This window comes from Ovis aries, chromosome 1, assembly GCF_016772045.2.
Source record: "Ovis aries strain OAR_USU_Benz2616 breed Rambouillet chromosome 1, ARS-UI_Ramb_v3.0, whole genome shotgun sequence".
Classification (NCBI taxonomy): domain Eukaryota; kingdom Metazoa; phylum Chordata; class Mammalia; order Artiodactyla; family Bovidae; genus Ovis; species Ovis aries.
The window spans coordinates 120,362,147-120,379,946 of record NC_056054.1 but is presented as its reverse complement, the minus strand read 5'-3'; the positions used below and the strand labels follow the sequence as shown (position 1 = coordinate 120,379,946).

Below are 17,800 nucleotides of genomic sequence, written 5' to 3'. Positions count from 1 at the left end.
CACAGGTGCTGATGTGAACACAGAGCAGAAATAAGTGCTGTCACAGCTCCCGCTGCCACTGCTTAAAAAAAAAAATTATGTATTTGGCTGTGTTGGGTCTTATTTGCTGCTTTCAAAATCTTTAGTTGTGGCACACGAACTCTTTAGTTGTGGCGTGAGGACTCTTAGTGGCAGTCCAGTGGCTAAGACTCTGCCCTTCCCATGCAGGGGGCTTGGATTCAATCCCTGGTCAGGAAACTAGATCACATATGCCGCCACTGAATCTGATGGTAGGTTCTGGAGCCCACGGGTGGAGAAAAGATGGCATTTGAGCTAAGTTCTAACAGTGAGTCGGATTGCAAGGGCCCCTTCCATTTTTCTCATACTCTTGTCTGTTTTTCTCCCACCCTACCCCCGCCCACACACTGTCACATACACAAGAGCTGCATCATTAGGTTTCCTACATAAAAGACTCCATTTATTCATTTGATAAACAATTTATTGAGTACCTAATGTATGCCTGACACAGTTGGTGCTGGGAATATGCAGCTGAAGAAGCACATGGAGGATTTCACAGTGTAGGAGGAGAGACATGTGGCCAGGTAATTTCGGGACCATATGATGTATGTATAATGCCAGCGTGTTTAACATACTGTGAGAACACAGAGGAAGGAGCAAGGCAGAACATGGTGAAAAAGCATGGTCTGTGTTACATAGCCGGAGATCAGAGGAAGTATACGAACAAATTGACATCACGGTCACCCCACTAGAGCTTTAATCCAGGCGCCTCAGACCCTACACCCTGGCCCCCCTGTCACTCAGGGATAGAACTATGAATTAAGAAAGGACTTCTGCCTCACTATGATAACAAGTCACCAAGGCCTGGTTGTCTTTGGAAAATAGTTCATTTTCTTCTGCAGGCACAGCAAGATGGATTTGGCCAGCACAGTGCTTTGCCCAGATCTTTGACTATAATATATTTATATATAGTGCTATAAATTGTGATGTCTTCAAATATTTTCTTGGCAGGTGCAATTTATTTTTTATTATTGGCCACTTGTGTGGCTGAAAGTACAAATTGACTGGACTGGCTAATTGATCTTTTCATATAAATGATTGCCATCTGATCAGGATTTCAAATACCCCTTCTAACACCCCTGGATGTTAGTAGTTTTGGAGGTTACACATTTGCCTTTTATGTAGGAAACCTAATGATGCGGCTCTTGTGTATATGACAGTGTGTGTGGGGAGTAGGGTGAGAGAGAAAAAAGAGAGCGTGAAAAAGGGAGAAAGAGGTGGAGGGGCGGGGAGTGAGAGGGAGAGAGGGAAACCGGCAAGAGGAGGTGGTAGGAAAAGACAGGTGAAGAGAGAGGAGTGAGAGAGGATGGGGAGAAGAAAGAGATGGGGGCAACGTAAGAAAGCCAAAGAAAACAAGGGAAAGGGGCATGCACTCAACTGAAATGTTGTTAGTCGCGAGCCAGGCACTACACCCTGCTGTTAACATTTATCCCAGCTAATCTTCAACAACTCTATCAGACTCCCTTTGCAGATGAGCAAAGTGCAGTTTTGCAAACTGGCCCAAGTCCTCATGGCTATTAAGTGACTTGTCCAATTCCAGGGTGCCAGAGGTTGGGCTCTTAACCATTAATACAGTATGCAATCAATTGTCCATCATCTCTTCCAACCAGTATATTTAGTTCAAGGTTTGTCAGTCTCAGCTCGGTTGACACGTCGCACCAGATAATTCTTTGTTGTGATAAACTGTTCTGTGTAGGGTGTTGAGGGGAACCCCTGGCCTCTGCTCAGTAAATGCCAGTAACACCTCCAGGTTGTGACAATCCCCATCGTCTCCAGACATTGACATGTCCTCAGTTAGGAACCCTACGAACCGTACCTAAAGAAATCCATGAGCCTGGTTGGCAGATGAGCCAAAAAAGTCCATCTTGTAGCTCCATGATGAGAGAGCAAAGGTAGAGCATAAAAAGAATAGTTGGCTGGAGTGAAATTCACCATTGAGATGTCAGTGTCCTAAACCTGCAGTGTGGATGCAGACCCAGGTGGGGAACATCATTCGACCTGGGAAGATTTTCCCTATGAATAAGTCCAATGTGGTCACCTCTGGCTTAGCCTTGAAGTTGTCAGGGTTTAAGGTCCTGTTAGGATATTTATGTTTTCATTCTGGACTGGAGTGAATGAAACTTCAGCTCTAAAATAGTATTTTAAAAGGAAGTAACTAGCATTGTGGGATGGTTACTTATAGTGCTGTCAGGAGATTTTTCAACATATTACAACGTGTTCACTCCAAGGTAGCTGTAGTTGGCTTAGATTTTGTTTGTGTTTTTAGTGAAGCCATCTTATAAAAACGGGTTGTTTTCTAAGTGATTGGTCTAGTTGTAAGAGAGCTAAGCATTGGAGCCCCTATGGTCATTACAACTTTTGAGTTACACATGACATCACAGAAGCCTCTTTTGGGACCAAGAGTGGTGCTTGGGCTCATGTCTAAAGATGAGTTGTTGGAGAAAAGATAGAGCATTTCAGAAGACAGTTAAGAGTATGAGAAACAAAGGAAAAAACCCTCCATTTTGGCCTATATTAACCTGCAGAGTATAGGGAGTTGCCTTTGTTCTATATTTTCCTTTGAGCTTGCAAACTAGGCCTAAATGAAGCTTAAGTTTAAAAAATGAAGTTTCAAATCAGTGAAACCCATTTTTTGTGTGTTTGTGGACAGATGTTGGCATGTTTATATCTTGATGAAGGTGTAGTAGATTTGTGCATTTCAATGTATATAAATTTTGGCCCCCCAAACCTTAAAACCAAAGCAACCCCTGGAGGGTGTGGGTCTATACAGGCATCACTGTGGCCTTTCAAGGGCTCTTCTGATTCTAGGGGACTGACCCCTCAGGAGCCAGCACCAACCCCCTGCCTGGACACCCTGAGGGGCCTCTGGGATTCAGCTGGGAGAAATCGTTGGTACATCCTAGTGGAATTGCTCATGTTCCACACTCTAGATAGTCTGTGATACAAAGACATTTTACCATTGAATAATAATCCTGACTGGTGTTGAGAACAGCCAGAGGACATGTTCAGAGGGCAGTCTATTAATTGTAATGATTTTTATGACTGGTTGAACAGGGTTCATCTGAGGAGCCCGGGACAGCTCACATTCCTCAGGCCTGGCCTCCCACACCCAGGTATTGCCCCTGAAGTATTGCCTGAGGTCAGAGGGCCTGCATGATTTTTAAATGGGCAGAGGAAAGTAGAAATCCCTGCTTTGTTTCTTTTTTTAAAGTGAAGAAAACCTTCCTGGAAGTGCCCCCAATCCTACCCTTGCAAACTCCCCTCACATTTCATTTGCCAGGTGTTGTTACACAGGTCAGTGCCTCAGCTGGTCACCTGGCAAGGGGTAGGATACCATCAGTATGGCCTGATTCATCCCCTGGTGCTCAGAAAAGCCACAGGTCCTCTGTGGTCACAGCAGTTCTGCAGGAACAGAATGAAGATTCTGTCTTCAAGAAGGAAAGGGGTTCTTCCCTAATGATCTAGGGGTTAAGAATCTGCCTTACAATGCAGGGGACGTAGGTTCAATCCTTGGCCAGGAAATGAAGACCTCACGTGCCGTGGGCAACTAAGCTCCTGTGCCATAGTTACTGAGCCCACCTACTTCAACTAGAGTCCATGTACCATAATGAAAAATCCCACACGACTCAGTGAAGATCCCATGTGCTGCAACTAAGACCTGACCCAGCCAAAGAATTAATTAATTTTTCAAAAAGGAGGAAGAGGGAAAGGTCAGTGGACAAAGACCCAGCTTTGTCCCTATTGCCGTTTAAAGAGAGGCCCCACCCAGCTCTTTCCCCCATTCTAGCACATCCTGTCCTTGAACCAGACTTGCATCCACAATTTATTTGAAGACTTTAACAGGATAGCAGGACCTCCCAATCTCTCTTGGAGACTAATTACTGACAACCTCTCTCTCTTAGTGTTAAGACCTGATTCTCATCCTAAGTGTTTCCCATTTTACAGGTGAAGGAACTGAAGCTCTGAGAGGTTAGATAACTCCCAGGGACACACAGCTAGTAGACAGCAGAATCACCATCTGAACCTAGGAGTTTCAGCTCCAAAGGCATGCTTCTTTCATGTGGCTTCAGGGCCTTTGCAAGATGCAAACCCAGATGTCAGCGTGACAGGACTTGCTTTACCATAGCTGGCATGCAGAGTTTCTGTGATCGATCCCGTAATTACAGTCTGCTCTCCTCAGGTCTCACACTCAGAAGCACTCTTTCCAGGCTAGACCTTGGCAGGGCCTCGAGGCTTGAGACCGGCAGCCTGTCTTGCCACTGATTATACAGTCTACACAGAGGTGTCGACTGAGGCAGCGGCTCCTCCACGGAAGTTTATCTAGGCAGCTGGTGGCATTCAGGCTGTGGCCCCTGTTGCTGAGCTGCTAGTGCCTAGGGGTGACTCAGGAAGGTCCTGGTGGAAAAAGTGGCTTCACAGGCCATGTGTGGCCATTTCCTGTGGTCCTGCCTATACCAGGTGGCGTCAGTGTGGTCACCCCTACCCCTCCACATGGTGCCTCATGCAGAAGCCCCATCAATAAACAGCATTTGTTTTGGATAAAAAGAGTCAGGAGGGTGGTGATCTACTTTCAACCCCGTGGTCTTAATACTCCCACTCATCCCGGTTAAAGCATCAGTACTCAGCCGGACAGCGAGGCTTAGTGCTCCCCAGCCCCCTGGCTCCTTGTCTCCCTGCTCTGCCTTCACTCCTTGCCTGCCTGGTTGAGCTACCAGCAGCCTCCCTGTTGAGCCAGTGCACGCGTGCAAAGTCGCCTCAGTCATGTCTGACTCTCTGTGACCCCATGGACGGAGGCCTGCCAGGCTCCTCTCTCCATGGCAAAATTACATGTCATTCTCTCGTCCAAGGAATCTTCCTGACCCAGGGATCAAACCCACATCTCTTATGTCTCTTGCATTGACAGGCGGTGCTCATGTGCATCTCTGCTCATTGCCAAGGCTCGCCTCTTCTGCTCCTGGACCAGTGCCTCTGATCTCTTAAGACCTGTGTTTATGTGCCATCTCCTCCAAGAAGTCTGCCCTTATTCTGCACTCTGGATCCAAGGCCCCATCAGTATGAATCAGTAACTCTCTAGGCCTCCCTCCTTCACAGAGCTAAGGGATTAGCAACCACCCCTGGTCTGTGGATTCCAGAACAAGAGGATTTGCAGGAAATTGCTGCCTTGTGCGTTGGGGACTATAGAGTCGGGTTGCCTGGATTTTTATCTTGTTTCTTCCTCTTCCTTATCTGGGACAGATTATCCTTTCGGGTCCTCAACTGTAAGATGAAGATAACGATTCTGTCTAGCACAAACATTTGTGAGGATTAAATGTAGCCCTTTCCACTCTAGATCCTCATACTCTGCTTCTGTGCCTATCTCCCTCTGCGTCTTTTTACCTGTATTTCCAGTGCATAGCCAGGAGGAAAATGGCAACCCACTCCAGTATTCTTGCCTGGAGAATCCCATGGACAGAGGAGCTTAATAGGCTCTGCTCCACGGGGTCACAGAGAGTCAGACACAACTTAGTAAGTGAGCACACACACACCAGTGCATAGCGCAAGGCTTGGCATGTGGCAGGCCTTCAGTTTGTTGAATGAATGAACCCCATAATGCTTAGAAGTTATTCTGGTTTCTGAGAACCCTCTGAAAACTGATCTAAAAGGATTAATGTTAGAAACACAAAAGTGATTTGCTTTGAGGCATGACTCCTTAGAACTCCTGCAGATGCCTCATGACTAGCCACAACCCCAAAATGAATGGGCTCGCGTGGCGGCTTGGAGGCAGGGCTGCCTGAGCTCTGTGTCCTTCCTGGCACACAGTCATTCTCTGATGAAGAGTCCCATGGGGCTGCCTGATGTGGCCAGTCTGTGACTTGTCCAGGGGAGTTGGGAGAAGGTGCTACTTCTAGAAGTATTCACCCTGTGGCTGACTGGAGTGAGAGAAATCCAACAAACTCCCTACCTAGGAAAGCAGTGCGCATCCATCCTGGTGTGTTTCTCCTCTGTTTTGCCTCTTCTCACCTCCCTCCATCCCTTTTCCAGCTACTATGCTGTCCTGTATCCCATGGCGTACCCGATGAAGATCACAGGCAACCGGGCTGTGATGGTGCTTGCCTACATCTGGCTTCACTCCCTCATCGGCTGTCTGCCACCTCTGTTTGGCTGGTCATCGGTGGAGTTTGACGAGTTCAAGTGGATGTGTGTGGCCGCGTGGCACCGGGAGCCTGGCTATACCGCGTTCTGGCAGATCTGGTGTGCCCTGCTCCCCTTCTTGGTCATGTTGGTGTGCTATGGCTTCATCTTCCGAGTGGCCAGGATCAAAGCACGCAAGGTACACTGTGGTGCTGTGGTCACTGTGGAGGTGGGCGTGCAGAGGACTGGGAGGAAGAACTCCAGCACCTCTACCTCCTCCTCGGGCAGCAGGAAGAGCACCTTGCAGGGCGTGGTCTATTCGGCCAACCAGTGCAAAGCCCTCGTCACCATCCTGGTGGTCATCGGTGCCTTCATGGTCACCTGGGGCCCCTACATGGTTGTCATCACCTCTGAGGCCCTCTGGGGGAAGAACTGTGTCTCCCCAACCCTGGAGACCTGGGCCACTTGGCTGTCCTTTACCAGCGCCATCTGCCACCCTCTGATCTATGGACTCTGGAACAAGACAGTGCGCAAGGAACTCCTGGGCATGTGCTTTGGGGATCGGTATTACCGGGAACCATTTGTACAGCGGCAGAGGACATCTAGGCTCTTCAGCATTTCCAATAGGATCACAGGTAACTTGGAAACTTGTCAGCAAAGGGATGCCCACTCTCCCATAGGTGTAGCCTATGGTCCTCTTGGACACTCTGGCAGGTTGATGGGTGAGGTCTCAGACTGACTGCAGTCTCGGGGCTTAAAGCACAGGTTTCCTTTGGGGAAGGAGCATCCCAGTGATTCCCAAGCAGATTTCCCAAGCTGGGCAGGGCAGAGGACATGAGTTCTGTGACCCCAGCCATGACCCACTGGCCTGGAAAATACAGTTAGTTCTATCTAGAAAAAAAAGAATTCCAGCATTGAACTAGGCTACCTTCTTTCAGTGTTCCTTGAAGCAGAGTCCTTTTGGAAGTGCTCCTTTCCCTCCTCGGCTGCTCCTCCTGGACATACTTCCCCTTGAGCCCTTTCCTCACAGGAAGCCCTTTCCTTACTGGACCATCCCTAGTAATTCAGGATGTCTTCAGGGCAAGCCTCTACTCCGTCACTGAAATGTTGCTATCTGATATGTGTTAAAGCTGCTCCTCCATCTGATAATTGATTTCAGAGCTAAGTTTCTGGACACAATCCCATGCCCTTTAATGAGATCCAAAGGAATTACTCTAGTTGGGATAAATTTTTTTAAGCTTTTTTCTTTTGAGATAATTTTAGACTCAGTGAAGATTTGGAAAGAGAATTCCCATCCCCTTAGCTTCTCCTTATGCTAACATCTTGCCTAACCATAGCACCGTGAGTGCGTGGCTATTAACAACTACAAGCTTGACTCAGATTTCACCTATATTCCCAGTGATATCCTTCTTCTGTTCCAGGATCCAGTTCAGGATCCCATGTTGTTTTCAGTCATGACATCTCCTTTGTCGTCTTCAATCTTTAACAAGTCTTTGTTCTTTCCTTGTCTTCCCTGACTTGACACTTTTGTAGAGTTCTGTTCAGGGAATTTGTAGACGGCTCCTCAATCTGTGTTTAGCTGATGTGTTCTCAAGGTTACCGTTTTGGCAGGATGCTGGGCGGGTGATGTGCTCTTCCTAGTAAGCATACCAGGGGCACATATATCTGTAGGTCTTATTAATAGCTAATCTTATTCTTGATCTCTTGGTTGATGTCTTAGCTTGGGCTGCTACAGCAAAATACCAGAGAATGCATGGCTTAAACCAAAGGCATTCATTTTTCCACAGCTCAGCAGGCTGGAGTCTGAAGTTAGAGTGGCACATGATTGAGTTTTGGTGGGGCTTTCTCCCTGGCTGTCCTCTTGCTCTGTGCTGCCGTGGTGGAGGGTTAGGAGAGAGCAAGCTCTCTGGTCTTCCCACCCTCATGACCTCTTCTAAACCTAATTATCTCCCCAAGAACCCACTGCCGAATACCATCACACTGGGAGTTAGGGCTTCAGTATAGAAATTTGGGGGAATACTTTCAGTCCATACAGTCAGGTTGATGTCTGGCAGGCTTCCCCACTGTAGATTCACTACTTTTTCCATTGTCATTAATAAGTACAGCAGAGGAGACACTTAGAGGTTATGAAAATATCCTATTTCACCTTCAGCCTTCACCCACTGTTTGTAGCATGCGTTGGTGGATCTTGCCTCCAAAGTTACCACTCTGTTGTTTGAGGGAGATTGTCACCTGGATGAGCTATCGGAAGGGAGACCCTGAGGGCACTTATCAGATCATATTAATGAAAAGAGCCACGTGGCTCAGAGTGCAGTTCCAGTCTCTTGCCAGATGACTTTGGGCAACTCACTGCTTGAGTTAATTTTTCATTTCCAGGAAACAGGCTTTCCACCTCCTCTCCCAAGAGAGTGAACATTACAGCTCTTAATTATGAGTACTCTGGAGTAGTGAGGATAGGAGATCTGTTCCATGTGGCAGCAAACCAACATCACTAATTTACCTCATGGATGAACGGAGTGTTTTTTCTTGAGAAAGGAAGAAATTCTGGAACTTTTAAAAAATTTATTTATTTTTTAATTGAAGGATAATTGCTTTATAGACTTTCGTTGTTTTATGTCAAACCTCAACATATATATACGTATACATATATGCTCTCCCTTTTTGAACCTCCCTCCTTATTTTGACCATAGGAGAAAAAAACATCTCTTGGGATCCTAGTATTTTAATTCCTGAAATTCTCACCCCTTGCTACTGGGAAGACTGTGATTCCAAGTATGACTTGTGAGCCAGGAGGAATACATTCAGGGTTTGGTTTCATTTCACTGATTAACCTATTTGTTCAGATTTTGTAAAATCAATTATCTTCTAGGCAAAAAAAAATAAATAAATAAACATTTTCGATCCCAATGACGTTAAGAATGAGGAAAGAGAATGGAGGAGGAGAGGGTAGATGGGATAAAAAGAAACATCTGTTTTGGGGGCCAAGATTTTCTGTGCGAGCCACTTGGGATTATCCTAGATGAGCTTGTCAGGCTGTGAGTACAGATGGGAAACACCAGCTGTGGTTGCATTGGCACGCTCAAGGCAGTGAGCGGTCTCTTCACTGAGCGAGAAGCAGTCTTGTGGGTTGTTTTTGGGCTGAAGAGCATTTGGGATGATGGGTTCTGAATTGTTGGTCTTCCCTTAAATCAGAGCTGGGGGCATCCCTGCTGTCTCTTCCCCAGATGTCCTGACTTTAGGAGGTGGGCAACAGCATTGGCAAGAGTCTTTAAAAAAAAAAAGCAGAATGCAGTGCCCATTCCATTCCTGAGCCCTACTCTGGTCATACCAGGAAAACCCATGGCCTTTCTGATTAGGAGGGAGAACCCTGGCCTCAACCTTGCGTCCCTGTCCTCTGGCTGAGCCAGGGCTGTGACCAGACCCTGGTCTGGCACCCTCTGCAGGCATGACTTGCATCTGCAGCAGATGCCTAAACCCCAGTGGGCTTTCCCTGCCCCAGCCTGCTTCAGGCTACCTCTCCTACACTCAGAGAAGGAACTTGCTCTCTCCTGTTAGCACAGCATTAGAAGGGTGATCAGATTCGTTCCAAAGCCAGCAAGGAAAGACTCAGAAGCCCTCTCTTGGTTGTGTTCCTCTCTATTTGCATGAGCACCTGGAAAGTTCTCACCAAAGGATTCAGTACCTGGAATTATAAACTTTCCTCACAGTGCTTGTGAGCAGTTGTAGTGGCATTCCACAAATACCTGGAGTTTTCTACTGCCCCTGAGATGCCAGGAGTTCTACATAGGCAGTCATGTTTATTAAGATTTCGTATGTGGATTTTACCCATAATCCATGAGTTTTGGTTTTCTCATGCTATTAGCCCCAAACTGAAAAAGTGCATCAGTTTAGGTTTTCCCTGGGTACCACTCTCACCAGGCCACTACAATACTTTCTGCCTGTGAAGGCTCGTTAGCAGATTACCATGGCGCTCCCTGAGGTATTGAGATCTCTGGCCTCCCTGAGGGTTGCCAGGCAGGGTCACCTCAGGGTGGGTAGGTCAGCTCTGGAGTGGACATTGATTCTAGTGCTGAAAAGTGCTGCTGCTGCTGCTGCTAAGTCGCTTCAGTCGTGTCCGACTCTGTGTGACCCCATAGACAGCAGCCCACCAGGCTCCCCTGTCCCTGGGATTCTCCAGGCAAGAACACTGGAGTGGGTTGCCATTTCCTTCTCCAATGCATGAAAGTGAAAAGTGAAAGTGAAGTCGCTCAGTCATGTCCAACTCTTAGCGACCCCATGGACTGCAGCCTACCAGGCTCCTCCGTCCATGGGATGTTCCAGGCAAGAGTACTAGAGTGGAGTGCCATTGCCTTCTCCAGCTGAAAGGTGCACTAAATGCTAACATTTGGTCTTGGGAGTTCAGTTCAGTTGGTCTTAGGAGTTCAGTTCAGTTGCTCAGCCGTGTCCGACTCTTTGCGACCCCATGAACTGCAGCACGCCAGGCCTCCGTGTCCATTACCAACTCCCGGAGTTCACCCAAACTGAGTTGGTGATGCCATCCAACCATCACATCCTCTGTCATCCCCTTCTCCTTCTGCCCTCAATCTTTCCCAGCATCAGGGTCTTTTCCAGTGGGTCAGCTCTTCGCATCAGGTGGCCAAAGTATTGGAGTTTCAGCTTTAACATGAGTCCTTCCAGTGAAGGCCACACTACAAATCCAAAGCTGATAGGTGGCTGCAGGCGTTGGAGCAAAGATGAGGATTTCAGGAGAAAGGGCCAGCAGCTCATCTGGCAGCACTGCCACCAGGCCCGACACGCAGGCGTGGAGGGAGGCCGCTCCAGATGCCACTCCCACCTGGTGCTCGAAGCTCCTGAAATGGGATAGAGCCTTCCCAGTTATCTTGTGGAGAAAAGGACACTGGCTTCCATTTGCTAGAGGAAATGGCCCACCTCACGGCCTTCGTGAGGTTTGGACTGGAGGGTGAGAGGCCCGGGGCCTGTGAGTTTCCCCCCGCTTGCTTCTCCAGGTTCCTTTCCTGAGCCACCGCGAGGGCTTCTGGTTGCTTCAGTGCCAGCTCCACCCCAGAATGGCTCTCCTGCTCCTGTGGCCTCTGCAAGGCGCTCATGGCGCTCTCAGCAGCGCCAGGCTTCTGATCCGACCTCTGTCACTTTGTGCCTGTTCCTTTCTTTCTTTAAGAAATTTTTTTTCTTTTAAAAAGGTCTGGACGGGGCCCAGTCTAGTGTGTTCTTGCTTCATGTGAAGAAACTCCAGGGTGCTGCGCCCATTCTCTAGTGATAAATGCTGGATGAACAGAATAGAGTCACCACTTGGCTGCCCTGTTTCCAGAGCTCTTAGCTGAGCCACACTGGCCTGGTTCCAGTGAGTCCTCCCACTGGTGGAGACCGGGACTTGTGTTTAGCTTTCACCGCAGCCTCAGAGATGTGTCCAAAGCCCACTGTGGCCTCAGCTGTCCCAGTTGGCAGTGGGTGTTCCCCCACAGGCCACCCTCCTCAAGCCAGGCTTCCTGCTGAGACATAGTCATATTCTGAGGCCAAGACCCTGCAGGTGGATGATCACGTTTGGAATCTTTTCTGGATCCAGCCCCCTACACCAACCCCTAGGAGAGGGGGCAGCTCCTTGCAAAAATGTTTTCCACACGTTTCATGAAAAGAGAAGCTCTGTCTGCATGGGCTGCCCACCCCAACCCCCACTATCTCCTCCTTGGCTCTGAAAGAGGAGAGTCACCTTGTTCCCTTGAAGAACTCTGATGACAGCATAGGCTGAGGCCTCTCCTGTCTGTAAGCGTGCTGTGGGGAGACTCAGGTGGTCTGCCGTGGCAGGTCCTTCCTGGCGGGGAGGTCTTTCTCAGGAGATGGGAGGAGTCTGACTTTTTGTGCTGGTTTTTTAATTGCTGGGAGCACCTTTTGTTATCTCCATGGTCCTTGTGGCCTCCAGCTCTTTTGTTCATAGATTCATTATTGTCTTAATTTTCTGAGGACACCTAATTGGAATTTTGTTTTCTTAAGACAAACTCCCTGCATCCCCAGACAACTCCCTGCATTGTCTCCTGCAGATCCTTTTTTTATTCCTTCCTTTTTTGTTCCCCCATCTCTGTTAGTGCTTTTCCTAAAATGTCTCCTGTTCTTCACTGTCCCTCATGGTTAATAAGGCAGCCCTGGAAAGGGATCGGGAAACCCTGGGCAGTGGAGCAGATGGCACGTACACTGAGGGCTGGAGGGGCTGGGCCGTTTTACAGGGTGCCCCGCTCTTGGGGTCTGTGGGGCTTTTCTCGCTGCCGGGTTGGATTTCCCTGGGGACGAGATCTCTGGCCTCCTGCCCAGGTTGAGTAAGGCCGTGGGGTGGGGGTCCCACTGTTAACTAGGCAGCCTCTCATTGTTCCCTCAGCTTTGCCACGTTGTCATGTGCCTGGTGTCACTAAGGCCAGAGTCCCCCTGTTCACTCTGTCTGCTCTCCTGCCAGCATGGAGGGCAGGTGCCTGGAGCCTGAGTTGGGACTAGCCATAGAGGGGACCCACTGCTTCCTGTAGAGTCTTTCCACTGAACCCTGCCTGCCCAGAGACTCCGAGCCTTCAGTCCTTAAGCTTTTGGGGGTCTCCTTCCAGGCTTCCCCTGTTGCCAGCCTCAGCCCTTTCTTGGGTCAGTGTCATTGCCCACCCCCTACCTTCCAACGTACAAACATCCTCTCTGCTTGGGGGTTTCAGCCTCTTCTGAAAAAACTACCTCCTGGTCTTCGGGTAGGCGTGGAAGTTAAAGGAGCACCCGCATGCTGTGTCACGGGAAGATCTCCCGGGACTGCTCAGTTTTCTCTCCCACCCGCCTTGTTGGTGTTTGACCTTTGTCACGAGCTCTTCCCCTCTGGCAGGACCCAGTGGATGCTGTCACAGACTCCCTGGATGAGAACAAGGGGTGAAGTCTGGGAAAGGCCGCCAAGAGCTTGGGGTCTTCAGTGAACGCAGAGCACCCTCTGCAGGGAGGACAGGGTAGACAGGAGAGAGGGATGTGTGTGGTCAATGCCGACCTTGCTTTGCAGACCTGGGCCTGTCCCCACACCTCACGGCCCTCATGGCAGGCGAGCAACCCCTGGGGAACAGCAGCAGCACTGGGGACACTGGCTTCAGCTGCTCTCAGGACTCAGGTAAGCGTCTCGCCTGCTGCATTTCCCCGGTTCCAGGTAGGAGCATGTGGGCGGGCGGAACGCCTCCCAGGGTGCACGGGGTGAGAGTCAAGGGTCTGGGTTTCCAGTCATGGCTTTTTGCTTTTCTGCACCTCTGTGCCCCAGTTTCTTCCTCTGTATAATGGGAATCTCAGCTCCTGTTCTCTCTGCCAGGCAGGGATGTTGTGAGATTCAAATTGAGTGAAAGCTTTCAAAGTTAAAATGCCAGATGATCATGAATTGTTATGTGAGTTATAATAACCCCCAGCCACGGCAGGCTCCAGAGTCCACCTGCCTGGTTTTCAGTCTTGAACTGGCTTTTTGAGAGCTGTGTTATCTCAGACAAGCTATTCAATTTTTTCTAAACTTTTGAGACTCCCCATTTGCCCCAGAACTTGGCACTGTCCCTCTATCCCTTGTCATGTCTTTACATGCCCTGAGATCTACCTGTGGGGAACTTGATCTCTCTGATGAAACGTATCTCCATCAATATCCTCCAGACCCTCCCCTTCAGCTGCTGCCCAGGGGATGGTGCCAGCCCAGGGCTCTTCCCCTCAGCACTGGGCTTTGTGAGATCACAGTCTGCTGCTGTGCTCCCCAGCACATACCTGGGGTGCTGCACGAGGTGAGAGGCTCACGGCGGGGAGGGGCCGTGTCCCTCCATCTGTCATTCACAGAGCTGATGAAGCACCACCTCCCAGGGTGGCATCTGTCCACGTGCTGGGCATGGACCCAGGGTTCTACAGCCCGGACCTCAACATAGCAGGCTAGCCATATTTCCCTCCCTGCTCTTCCATCTCCCCAACAGGAACCTTTTAGAAACTCCTCTCTGCTTTGATCTGTGTTTCCTCATCTGAGCCTGTATTGCGGAATTCTAGGGTAAAGGGCCACGGGCAGGGACCCAGACCAGGCCTCCTGTCTTGGAGCATTTCCCCTGGAGGTAGAACATTCCCTGAAAATGTGCCCCCACTGGCAGCCCAGAGGGTTAAACAACTGCTCACAGCCTCCCTTGTAGACCAAAGTCCCTCTTGTAACTTGAAGGAGAGGAAGGTCGCTGTTGCTCCTCAGGCCCTCTTCTCAGACAACCAGTAGGGATCCAGAGGCAGGGACATTTATTCACTAAACAGATATTTACTTGGCAAGTCCCTGCCTTGAGCAGATACTGCCCTATGTTCTAGAGATGTGCTGGTGAATGGCCCTCATGTGGCTTTAAATAGGCAAATTGTGTGGGTGCAAATTATACCTCAGTAGTTCTGCTATTTAAAAAGGTCATAACAGTGATGAGCACTGTGGGAGGGGAAGCCGAGTGCCGTGAGGACACAGAGCGGACAGGTATGTGTCCCTGCTGGGGGGAGAGCACTTGGGGATGGGTGCGTGAGAAAAGTTTCTCTGGGGGAGTGATGTTAAAACCTATAGAGTGAATAGGAGGTGACCAGCCGAAAAGGAGTAAGGGAACATGTAGTCAGCAGAAAGAGCTTGGGTTCTGGGGTCACGCAGATTGGAATGTGAGCTTCAGCCTCCCTGCTCTTAGCCGCATGGACTAGGCACCTGCTGTGCTCCAGGAACTGCGTCACAGCTTCACAGGCCCCAACTCATAATTCTCATGGCAATTCTATGAGGTAGACAGAATTATCCCCATTTTATACACCTTGGAGGCTGCTGAGGGATTAAGCAACCTGAGATCTGTCCACTTCGGGAGCCCGTGTGCGGAACCACCATATTGTGAAGTCCGCCAGAGGAGCCCATCTGTGCAGCTTGTTCTGGGAGGACATGTGGAGCTCCTGGCTCTGCTTTCTTCCTAATTTGCTGAGCACCAGGCTTTGAAGGGTTGAAAGCTGGAGACTAAGACAGAGGAGGGCTGGTCCCAACATCTGCCCCAGTGTGGGGTCAGGGTTCTGCTCAGCCCTGCTCTCCTCCCCAGCCCTCCTCACCTGTCTACCCAGGTCTAATAGAGCTTCCTTCCTCTCTGCTTTCCCCCTACTTTTTGAGGGGCATATTTTTCAATCCCTTTTTGATCCCTAAAGAACTTTACACATTCAGCATTTATATGTTTATTTAGCCCAGCATATTTTAACTAGAATGATTGAAATTCAAACTGTAAGAAAAATCACTCTGAACAGAAAGCCGTTTAATAATACCTCCCTCCTCCACTCAGCCTGACTCCCCTTCCCCAATCCAGGTCTGGCTGACTCAGCACTTCTGAGTATGTTAGTTCTGGCTGTAACCCATCCACTTGGATAACATTGCTGTTTTTGGTGTGCCTGAAAAGCAGCCCCAGTGGCTGGCTGCAAACTCCCTGAAATAGGACGAGAGACACTGTGTGTCCTGGACAAAGCTGCAAGGCAGTTGGATGCACCTGGTTGTGGGTTGGAATAAATGGGAGAGGAATGCAAGGGATGTTTAGAGAGAGTGGGAAAGAACGTGAGAGGACTTGGTTTTGCCAATAAGAGGTGCACAGTTTGCCCTTGGTTTTAGGAACAGATGTCATGCTGCTTGAAGACTACACATCGGATGACAACCCTCTCTCCCATGGCACGTGCCCACCCAAGAGGAGGAGCTCAGTGACATTTGAAGATGAAGTGGAACAAATCAAAGGTTTGGTTTCTGTGGCTGATGGCTTCAGGGAAATGGAGAAGTGAAAGATCTTAGGAAACTTCCTCAGCTGAGCCTGCCCCCACACCCAGCACACTAGGGGCTCCACCTTTGCCCATTTCCAAGTCATTCCTGACCTGACCTCTCTCACCTGAGTCCTTAGGCTTCTAACTCTCAGAGCAAACAGGGTCTAAGGCTGGGCAAGCAGTGGGCTACACAGACATGCACACTCACACACACACACACACACACACACATACACACAGCTGATTCCCATGTCCTCCCTCAGGAAGTTACCTGACTAGATACACCAGTTTCTGGGCCTCCAGAGTTTCTTTCCCTTATGGATGCTGTGTGTCTATGAATCTGAACTTGGCCTCTCTGAGCCTCAGCTTCCATGTGTGGAAGATGAAAATAACGGCCCAATAAGTGCTCCAACTTCACAGCAGGGGAAGCTGCCACCTCCGTGGTCTTGCCCTCTTGAGGGTGCTGGGGCACTTGGGTCCTGTGAGAGGAATGAGTTCTGCTATAATCCAGCTCCTGCATTTTTGGCTCCACCTGTTCTGAATTCAACCCTCAGCACTCTAGTTGCCTCTGGAACCTGGGGTCTAGTTTCCCTTCCAGATTTTCTGACTGGAAGTGCCCTCCAGGCTGCCCACAGATGGAAGAATCTCTTTTCCTCTGAATGAGATGTGATGGAGGGGTCCGGGACTTTGATGTAGTTTCTTCAGAAATGCTATGAAAATAAATACCGGCCATACCAGAGTTTATGTTCATAATTCGTCCTATCTTTTCTACCACTCCTCACCCTGATTCCAGATGAATGGAAGGGCTCGTGATGGATGTCAAGGAGGCAGACATCAAATTGTCTGTTTTATGGGGAGAGTAGATTCAAGAACAGAGCTTGGATTAGTAGCCTCATGAGTCTTATGTTACTCCCAAATTTAAAAAAAAAAATGGATTGAAGCCTTCCCCAATCCACCCAGCCCACATATGGCCAAGCTCGCTCCATCAGCCTCCATGTTGGAGGACGGCATACCGAAGGCACTCTTCTTTGCAGACAGGGCGAGGAGCAGGCACTTTTAAGACCACATCAGTCCTCCCAGGAGCGAGTGGCAGGGCAGGGAGAGGTCACGTGTTCCTCCCTTCTTTTCCTCTTGGAGTGTGGCTGGAAGTTGCCTACTCCAAGCAACATGAGGATTAGGGGATAAGCTGTTCCCTCCAAAATGTCAGGAGGAAAACAGGCAGTGAAGTTAAAAGCCATCAGGGTGTGAAATTGAAGGGCCCCCTCCTCTACCTGTTCACTTAAGTTGTCAGGGATCTTAGTCCCGGGGGAAAGGGCACCTGACTTCTAATGTCCTTCAAACCCTGAGGTTCTCCATGGCTCTGAGGAATGCCTGAGCGGGTGTGGAAAGGCCAGAGGCAACATTGAGGCTTGTGGAAGTTATAGGCAAAACCGCTACACATTCCAGGGAGCTGAAAGACCAGAGAACTCCTTTACAGATGTAAATTAAGTGAAATCGCTCAGTCGTGTACAACTCTTTGGGACCCCGTGAACTAACTACACAGTCCGTGGAATTCCCCACAGAATACTGGAGTGGGTGCCTTTCCCTTCTCTAGGGGATCTTCCCAACCCAGGGATCAAACCCAGGTCTCCTGCATTGCAGGCAGATTCTTTACCAATTGAGCTATCAAGGAAGCCCAATAGAAAGTATTTATCAAGCCTTTCCTATGAGCCAGACCTAAGCTAAAGCACCTTAGGAAGAACTGTTTAATTAACACAAGAAACCTATGACATAAGGAGTGTGCCATGATCTCTTTACAGATTAGGAAACTGAAATTAGATTAAATGACTTCTAAGATTTCTCAAATAGTAAGTAGGGAATT

The 17,800-nt window shown here is 49.1% G+C and overlaps 1 protein-coding gene across 10 annotated transcripts in view; it reads left to right on the top strand.

The window, feature by feature from the left end:
- The window catches only part of GPR161 (G protein-coupled receptor 161), an 85,241-nt gene that overhangs the window by 39,050 nt on the left and 28,391 nt on the right, over window positions 1-17,800 (top strand). For all 10 annotated transcript variants that reach the window (XM_060415896.1, XM_060415892.1, XM_060415898.1 and 7 more), the window contains 3 exons: window positions 6,079-6,803; window positions 13,199-13,303; window positions 15,797-15,916. In XM_060415896.1, coding sequence (XP_060271879.1) covers window positions 6,079-6,803; window positions 13,199-13,303; window positions 15,797-15,916 — 950 coding nt within the window. The remainder of the gene's footprint in view (window positions 1-6,078; window positions 6,804-13,198; window positions 13,304-15,796; window positions 15,917-17,800) is intronic.